This window comes from Melitaea cinxia, chromosome 24 (genome assembly GCF_905220565.1).
Source record: "Melitaea cinxia chromosome 24, ilMelCinx1.1, whole genome shotgun sequence".
Taxonomy (NCBI): domain Eukaryota; kingdom Metazoa; phylum Arthropoda; class Insecta; order Lepidoptera; family Nymphalidae; genus Melitaea; species Melitaea cinxia.
In genome coordinates this window covers 4,159,691-4,169,558 of record NC_059417.1, presented here as the reverse complement: position 1 = coordinate 4,169,558, position 9,868 = coordinate 4,159,691, and the positions used below count along the sequence as shown (strand labels likewise).

Sequence of the window (9,868 nt, the reverse complement as noted above, 5' to 3'; positions counted from 1 at the left end):
GCTTATTGCACTCAAAAGAAGAAGTCAACCTTTGTGTTATTATTGTAATGTGTTGGTTATTGATGAAATAAACATTTATTATTATTATTATTATTTATTATTTATAACAGCATACATCTACATACCTACGTACCTATAATAGTAGTGGTCTGTACATTCGTAGTTTGTATGTGTGTAGTTTCTTGTAGTATTAATTATGCACATGCATTTGACTTATATATTTAAGTAGTTAAAAAATAGATTATAGTATCATGAAAAATAGAAAATAATTGTAAAAATAGATGTGTTTTCTTATTTAATAGTGCTACTAATCTATTAATATTAATTTTAATGGTATTAAATTACAATTTATGTATCGACAATTTTCAATATATGTACATAATATGACTGATAACATGAAGTGTGCATTTCAGTCTCAGCTTCTGAACTTGAAATAGAATTATTGAGAAAAACAAAAATATTAACAATAAAGTGAATTATTAAAATGATTGAGATTGTGTTCTGACACTTTTCTAATCTCTTGGTGCAATTTTCTTAAAAGTCGCAAGCTGTACAGCAAGTTGGTGCAGGATTTGCTTCCCGGCTGGAGTATCATCAGAGGATATCGCTCGAGAGAGACGAACTGCTCGACCGCATTCACGTACAAAATATTCCAATTCGTTGTCCAACTGTCGACTGTCACCTGTAAATAGAAGGCACAACTGTAAAGGCTGAAGCAAACTAAAAACGACAAACGTCCCTAAAATGGCATGGAATTGAGAATTTTCGGACGAGGGACCATAAAAAAGTGGTACGACCTTATCGTTTTATCTTCTAGATATTTTCAAGGTACATATCTTCTTCTTTATTAGGTTAAAATGGCTTTCAATAGTGCCAAATGAGCACAGATGAGGTACATACCTACATATACGGTAATAATTGACATGTAGCAATTACTTGTCAGATATTCGTAAAAAGCTAGACTGAAGCTAATAATGGTAATTTTAGATATCTCCATTGTGCATCGAAGCTCACCGATCGCTTCTCAGAGTACTTAGGGAATTTTTCTGCAAGCTCATAATGAGGCATTTTGATGAACTAAGCTTAACACCTCTCTTATATTTATAGAAATTTATGTGCAAGTGGGATGTTTTATAGGCTACTTTAGTTCAGATCAAAAGCTTATAGACTTGGAAGGATCTTCAAAAAATGGATGATATTTTTTTCTTACCTTGACCCATCCTTACATTGTGTGGTTGTAGACATTTATTTGCAAGTCTAGCGAGCTGCGATCGTTCCGAACTGAAGGCTTCATCAAGATCGAAGAGTTCCAGCGGAGGAGGAGGAGGTTCTCTGAACGTTGGTGAAAATACCTTGAAGATGAAATTACATATAAAACAACATAACATTAAATGTAGTAGATAAGTATCAGAAAGGTGTAACTAATCCTTAATTTTATAATATTACTAGCGACCCACAACGGCTTCGCACGGTTGCAAAAACTATCAGTGTTCCTCCACTATATTATGCATGCATTATACATAAAAACCAATCAATCTGTTTACTAAAGAAAACCACATCAAAACCCGTTGCGTAGTTTTAAAGATCTAAGCATACAGACAGCGGGATCCGACTTGGTTTTGTACTGTGTAATGATTGCCAATTTTAAGAATTCATTAGGAGAAATCGTGAAGACCAAAAGAGTTATGTTTTTTGAAAGTAGGTTTAGATCCGTTTTTTTTTTTTTTTTTTGAATCACGTCAGAATGATTTATATCCACAATAAATAGGCTACCTGAACCACAGGTCCAAACAAATGCTTAACCTCTAAAAGAATATAACTCCAAAATGGCTGTACTTAGCTGAGCTTCACCCACACCGGGGGCAAAATATCATTTTAGCGCCCCGCTCTTTTAGTTTTGCAGACCATTGGGCGTCCTTTTATGAGTAGCGCCCGGGGCCCCTTATTACGTCACTGTACTGATCCTCATAATGTTTTTTATCTATTTATTGATTAAATTCTATCTAATGATTAAATATATATTGGATATATATATTGGATAATGGATGCTACCGTAATCTTAAATTATTGAGAAATATAATATTCGTTGATTCCTCTAGTTTTTCTATTTTAATGGACCCCGTAAAACTACCAACTAGGTACTTACCGCCAATTGTAGCGGTGGAAATGGTGTTTCAAACTGTGGTGCTATTAGTCGTAACGGTTCATGCTTGACTCCTAATTCTTCGTACAGTCCTAGTACTTCAGGTACTGAAAAATATGACTTTCTTGGGTTAAATATTTTAAGACCACCTTAGTTCTGTAATATCTTATATAAGTAAAAATAGTCTGTATACTATAAAACCACATCAACAGATACACAAATTAAGAATAGGACTTTAGGATGGTGAAGTTCTTCGTTGTCTAAAAATCAAACTGTACAAAAAAAAAAAAACTCAGGCTTTACTTTTTCAGGTGTTACTTATTCAATGTCAGAACTAGTGTTAAATATGATATAATACTCACGGCGTGATAAATTTAACGAGAAAAGTCTCCAAGTGAAGAGCGCGTGAGGGTGTAAAGGCGCTAGTCTTGGCGGCGGAGCACTCGCTGGCTCGGGGAGAAGGATAGAACTCAACCAGAGTGTATCGCCAAGAGTTCGGTATTCGTTTATCTATAGTCAAAATTGAATAAAGTGAGCAATATGAAGTTTTTAAACTGTTTGGCGACTAATATAAGCCATAGTGACGTGTGCACAGGGTACTATGGTACGGTACTATGTCCCGTTTTACATAATTAGTCATCTTATTTCAGATATTTTGCAAGCTAAAATAATTTAAATTGTCTTTTTTTAATTCTTATTAAGAGCAACTCAAAGTAGTAAAGTAACTGATGTTATAGTTAGTAAGTTGTAGAGGTAGGACATAGCAGGATCTTCTGATGTTGCAACGTATATAAGCTACGGTAATCGCTTGCCACGTGGGCTGTACGCTAGTGTATCTTCGCAGCGGTTGCCGACCTATTTGTATTAAAAAAAATCTTACGTCAGGATCTTCCACATCGATGGGATTCAAATGTAAGTCAGTGACTCCTCCCAGGTGGTTGAAGATCAGCTCTCGAATGAGGTCGTTGCACTCGCTCTCCAGATACTGGTCGGTGAAGAAATGACCAGAGCCGATGACAAAGAGTTTTCCTAGCAGAAAAATAACATATGAAGGAGTTTAGACTTCAACTTCAATTAGTGTTTATATCAAAAATAATAATTTATTCATTTCGAAACATTGACTTTTTTAACCGACTTCAAAAAGAAGGAAGTTTTCAATTCGACAGTTTTTTATGTGTTTTACCTCGTAACTTTTTACTGGGTGTATCGATTTTGATGACTATTTTTTAATCGAATGCTGATGATTGTCACGTAGTCGCATTTAAATGTGATCGAGATCTGGCGAGCGCTTCTAATGATGCGTATTTACTTGACTATTTTTGTCTACTTACGTTGTATTACTTGTCGTGTAAAAAGTGTTAAAACCAAAATCACTAAAGATGGATATAAAAGGCTCACTAAGCAATGATTTTTACCTGACATCCACTTCACTATTCAAACTGCAGTGTCATTTTTGTTTACTAGCAAATTGGTTTAAAAAATCCTTTACAAATTTAAGCTTAGAAGTCTCCACAGAAGCAGTACTTGGTAGATACATCTAATAGTAACTCAACCCACCTCCACTTTTCTCCGACGTATACATAGCAGCGACCGGCCTCTTTAGAGGGTAGCAGACGTCACTGCTGGACAAGATGGCTGCCGCTGGTTTCTTTACAGTCAGTGTCGCTCCGTATGGATATACAAAGTTTGGCGTCGGTGGGTCTTCTCTGTAATATCGCTTAATCCACAATAAATATTATAAAGATGAGTACGCTTCAGCCTGTAATATCCCACTACTGGGCATCGGAGCTTAATCCACCACGCTACTCCAATGCGGGTTGGCGGATATATTCTACTATGAGTAACGATCGCTATCAGGTGTACATGATAACAACCGGGACCAACGGCTTAACGTGCTCTCCGAGGCACCGAGGCATAAAGATGAGTGTGTTAAGCTAATTGGATAGATAATTGGTACTTTGTACCTTTCATCTACTGAACCGATATCAAGCCGATCTGGCTGATAGACTACTTGAATCATTTACAACAGGACTTAAATTATATTTAAGTGTAAACTTTCTGCATTTTAAAACATGTATATATATTAACAAATATATTCAGAATACATAGTTGCACACTGGTTCATTGTGGCTCAGGATTTTGGCTTTTTTTATATAAGTAGGTCGGCAAACAAGCGTACGGCTCACCCGATGGTACGCGATTACCGTAGTTTATAGAAGTCTGCAACACCAAAAGCATTGCAAGCGCGTTGCCAACCCTATCCCTAATCTTCTCCCAGGAGCTCTGGTCACTTTACTCACCAACAGGAACACAATACCTGCTTAAAAACAGCCTTATTTAGCTGTGGTCTTTTCTGTAAGGTCGAGCCCACAGTCGGGCTGCTCCATATTTTGAGCAGGAAATTTCCTGCTATGCCCTACCTCAGTTGAATTGCCATAAGAACCAAGGAACTCATTATTGTATGTATAAATACAATCAATATTATATATGTTGATAAATCTAATTTTTACTAACAAAACTCCTAAATTGAAAGAGAGTCTTAAGTTTTTATTTAGATTATTTAATGAAACTACTCACAAGAAATCGTCCGACTCACTGCTATAATTGGGCATCTTCATTATGTACTTTTGTACAGCTCTGTTTAAAATTCCGTTAGAAATGTGACATTCTTTCGGATGATAGAATTTGTGATATTTTGCTCGGACGACGCAATCTAAAAGGTAGTGAGTTCATTCAAATAAAAACAAGGTAGACTTTATCTAACATGAGATCATGATAACATGAGATAATGATAACATGAGATAATGATAACATGAGATCATGATAACATTAGATCATAATAACATGAGATCATGATAACATGAGATCGTGATCATGATTGAAAGGATGTAAAATATGTTCTCAAATCATAGTGCATAACTTTAGGAGCAAAAGTTAGAATTGCCCCAAAATAATATAGAAATACCTACAATATAGAAATGAAATACCTACTATACTAATTTGTACTAATATAAATTATGTTATTAAATAGCAAAAGTAGTCAGTCAATCAGTCGCTTCAGCCTATTGCAGTCTACTGCTGGACATTGGCCTCCCCAAGTTCGCGCCAGATATCCCGGTTTTCCATTTGTATATATACATTTACCTGAGTAAATATTACGAAACTCTCATGTCTTCCCATAAAAGACTATCCCCATTTTATACATCAGAATTTCTCCTAAGACTCACATGTCACAAGTTCTTATTATGGAAAGTAGATTTTAATAGTTTTATATATCTTATTACCGTTATTGACAACAATTCCATATTCTTCAAGAAAAAAATTGATATTAGTGTTCATTCTTTCCTCTCCACCATCCGTCATCATTACCAACACCGAGTCTCCCCTCTCAACCATCGTTTTTAGAACTGATAATTCATCATCTGTGAACACGTTCTGGGGTCCGGGTATCACCAAAATCTTAACATCTTGCAGAATATTAGGAGATATTTCTTCCCGATTACTAAAATCAGTAACTTATAAGCTACAACTACTAAAATCGATAACTTATAAGCTACAACTTTATGATTCAGATTGCGAATATAAATCAACTGACAAATAAAGTAGAATTTGATGGTGAAATGAAACAATATATCAGTGTTATCTGTGGGATACCACTAAGCGTCAGGTATAGGTATTTTATCAGCATCCAGCATTAACATTAACATTAGCATTTAACATCCCACATTGATTCGCATAAAAATATCAGCAACCGGTGTAGCAGGCCGTAAGTCTCTTTACTAATTCGTGTATTATTATTAATTTTTTAATATTTGCCTAATATATTAACATAAAAGAAAAAAATAGCCTTACATCATAACTTTCCAAGCAGTTTTCAGTTTTCGATGCAACATCTTAAAATTCTCATTAATTTTAAATAGTTCATTCTTAGATATATCGAAGAGTATCGTATCTACTGCTTTCATTTTTATAATACTTATTTAATTCAACAAAATTGAAACTAAAACTTTCACCTACAGAAAAATAACATTTAAAGACAATCGTAATGTTTTGATTTTGTTGCTTAGCAACGGTCACAACAGGTCTGGGACAGATATTAGACGTCGCCAACCACTTAGGTAACATTATTATTTACTTAACTGACACAATATTTATTGGAAATTTCATATGATAAAGCGCATTTGCAAAACTCGAGGTCACAGCAATTGACAGATGCGCCAGCGTTCACCGGTTCGATGCCCTTAAATGTAGAGTATTTTTGTATTGGCAACACAGACGTTGGTCGTGGTTGGAGTATTTTTGTATACATGTTAACGTATCCTTATCATGTTTTACATGTTACTGGGGGCCGTTGAGATTAAGGACTTTATTTATAACTGAAGTGTCGGTTAGATATTTGGTAGGAAAATCTAATACATATAAAAAAGGTTGTAATGAATAAATGTTTCTTATATAACTTTCCAGCTGGCAAGACTTTTATGCAAAAACTAGTAACAGCCAGCGAGTAATAGATAGTTTGAAGAGATGAATAGAAAATAGAAAAAATACCTCCTAAATATATACTTTAACATTTATATGAATGTTGATAAAACTATTAATACATTAAATGAAAGAAGTAAAATTAAAATAAAAAAACAAACAATCATCAAATAATATATTTTTATTTACATTTCGATTAATCATAACCTTTCGAATTAAATTTTATATATCACTAGCATGTAAGCTATCGTTACATCTTAAACGTATCTGTATTTACAATTTCCAATTAATTAATTTCATATAATGTATTGCTAATTTTCATAAAACACTCGTCTTGACAGTTAAAACTACATGTCTCCATGTACATGTTACATGTCTACATGTACATGTAGAACGACGGTTGAGTTGAAAAACATGTGCGACGCGGTCAGAGTGCGTTTACATCTAGAAGTTTAAGCCAATTTTCGTTGTAGAAAAACTATAATTTGTACATAAATGTGTTTCAAGCTAAAATTATTTTTGACTAAATGCAAAATAAGTCAGATTAGTCACTATTAACAATCATAACAGCTGTATTATTATTAGGAAGCGTTCATAAGTTAGACAGTCTGGTCTAAAGTTCCTGTTGTTCCAGTTTCCTAATTTTTTTTTTAAACTATTCGTTTTCATCACGAAGCGTAACGGACATTACACAGTCTGTAATAAGCCTTTTTTGAAGTTATCTCAATAAATATAATTTTTAATATATTATTTTTTGGTTCTCAACGTACATTTAATGCGAAAAAATTAAGCGCAGTAGAAATAATTTAAAATTACAACACCACATGAACCAAAACTTCATTTACCTTCTATGGGAATACCGATTTAGAAACCCATAAAAAAATCTACTAAGCGGCTTATTGCAAACATTTTGAGAACAATATTAGAACACAAAGAGGTTTTATTTTTTACAACAGAATTAATAATATTATACTTTTAGATACATTATTAAAATCTATTACGATTAAAGAATAGATAGGAAACAGACTTAAATATGGTGTAATGTAAGCAAATAGTATGAACGCTCCCTAACGTATAATGATTATATTAAATTGTACATAAATACCGTAAATCGCTATCATAAACAAAGTATCAAAAAAGCACTATTACATAATGTTTAGCGCGTTAAAATAAAAATCATCTAAAAATATTGCAGTATATCGATAGCTATTTGGCAGTAATGGCTAATTATAAATAACGTTTGTATAACGAAAAGAATAGGAAGTTACATTCGACGCTATTTTTTTTCATTGCTTCATAAATTTCGAAATGAAAACGTAATTTTACAAAAATTGTGCTATTATAAGAATAGGAACGATTTCTAGTAAATTCCACGGATATTTTTTTACAAACACAAGTAGTAAAACTATTAATTATTAGTGAAAGTAACGACCTTTCTATTTATTTACATATCTATGACGTCACATCCGATATAAACGAAACGTTGAAATACAGAGTATACAAACTACTAGAAACATTACTTGAGTTTTAAAACTATAAATACAATTAATGTAAAAAATTGATTAAATCAATTTATTGATACAACGAAAACGACACGACGGAGTAGAAAAAAAAAAATGCCCAAAAATGTTTCATTGATAAAACATTTCTCTAAAAGTTCTTACTAAAATTGTTATCTGTACATTGTATAGATATATAAAAACTTACGTAGTAGGAATGGAATTAGAATAAATCTAATTATATTTTGTATTTTTTTTTTACTACATACAATTTAATAAATATTTACAAAAGAAATCTAAACTTTTTTTTCTCGCAAGTTTTGAGCTGACTTTGAGCTTTAAAACTAAAATATTTTTAATTTCACTGTAAAATGAATTATTGAATAAACTTTCCATACAAAATCTACTTAGCGAGCCACTACGTCTAAGCGATTACTGATATGATTATTTTTTATAAAAAGAACGGTTTTGGTATTATCTAGAAGTTGTTATAGGTAAGGAAGTTATAAAATTACTAAGAGCGGGTTGCTAGACACGCGGTTATAGTTAAAGAACGGTTATAATTAAATTTGACAATCAACAATGAGTGAATAGGTCACTGATCAATCGATTAATGTTAAATAACTACCCTAACTGTAACTTTAATATAATAAGTTAATGTCGCCGCGGTTACCTTTGGTAACGACAGAAAAGACTGCAAAATATTGCATAAAATATAGTTACGAATTATAATTATTGAATGTCTACGTAAATAAATTATTAACCATAATAAGACTGTACAAATACTAGGTTTTTTGTATGGTGCAAACTTATTGGTTAATTTAAAAAAGCCATTACCAATGCTTTTTCAATTTGACAGGCTGAAATATGTACCTTAATCCTTGGAAACACGAGTGTTAAACACACAACAATATAATTTGAAGTAACATAAAAATAACTATCACTAGTCAAAAACCATTCATCTTTTGAATATAGAAACCGAGACTAAACAAGCTTTTGGTCTAAAATCATATGCTACCGCTATAAAGTTTATACGTTAAAATTGACTTCGATTATAACTTTAATATAAGCAACCCGTCCTAAGTATTCAGAAGAATAAAACCATTAGTTATGATAATAAGTAAATTACTCAAAATATAATGGATCATACTTCACTTTTAGAAGCATTACATTTGTTTATGATACCCTGGTAACATGAATATAATAGCGATTATCGTTTTCCTTACTCTATTGAAGAACATAAATGAAAAATGATTATATTTAGTTATCGTTCTTTAATAGCCTCTTGATAACATAGTGAACTCATTGAAAGTATCGTCAATACGTGGCCAATACCAAAAGATAGTAACAAAATCCAAGTATGATTGAAATTACAGGTTTAATAGATAAAAGTATTGCGTTTTGCGTCTTCCAATTAGCAAAGAATATTCGCTACAAAGAATATTCGCTAATCGGAGGCCTGATTAAATCTGATGTTATTGTAAAAAAGTTGATGTAGTACCTATAATCACCGGATTACCTTCTAGCATGTACTGCTATGTATATATATATATGTATGTGTATATGCTATGTATTGCAATTATATATGTATTTACAAAAGTATCAAAATTAATTCCCGAATTTATTATATAAACAAACTATAAATATACTAACAGGTTACCAGGGTAACAAAGACGTAAAAAGCAGTATTTCATAGTTTTAACGTGAAACGATTACCAGGGTAGCAGCCAACCATAGAAGATAGAGC

General features: G+C 32.5%; 1 protein-coding gene across 1 annotated transcript; it reads right to left on the bottom strand.

Moving 5' to 3' along the window:
• Positions 1-512: 512 nt before the first annotated feature.
• Positions 513-6,108, bottom strand: LOC123665718 (intraflagellar transport protein 52 homolog). The gene is made up of 9 exons (XM_045599979.1): positions 5,996-6,108; positions 5,428-5,645; positions 4,721-4,856; positions 3,701-3,849; positions 3,024-3,172; positions 2,506-2,653; positions 2,147-2,250; positions 1,211-1,352; positions 513-682 (listed from the first exon to the last, which is right to left on the bottom strand). Exons 1-9 carry the CDS (start codon positions 6,106-6,108, stop codon positions 513-515), a joined length of 1,329 nt encoding a protein of 442 aa, XP_045455935.1.
• Between the last annotated feature and the right edge of the window lie 3,760 nt (positions 6,109-9,868).

Coding starts and splice junctions, on each gene's coding strand:
- LOC123665718 (XM_045599979.1), bottom strand. CDS start 6,108: ATGAAAGCAGTAGATACGATACTCTTCGATATATCTAAGAATGAACTA. Junction 1,353..2,146: donor TTCCACCGCTACAATTGGCG/GTAAGTACCTAG, acceptor TTCATCTTCAAG/GTATTTTCACCAACGTTCAG. Junction 683..1,210: donor CAATGTAAGGATGGGTCAAG/GTAAGAAAAAAA, acceptor TTCTATTTACAG/GTGACAGTCGACAGTTGGAC.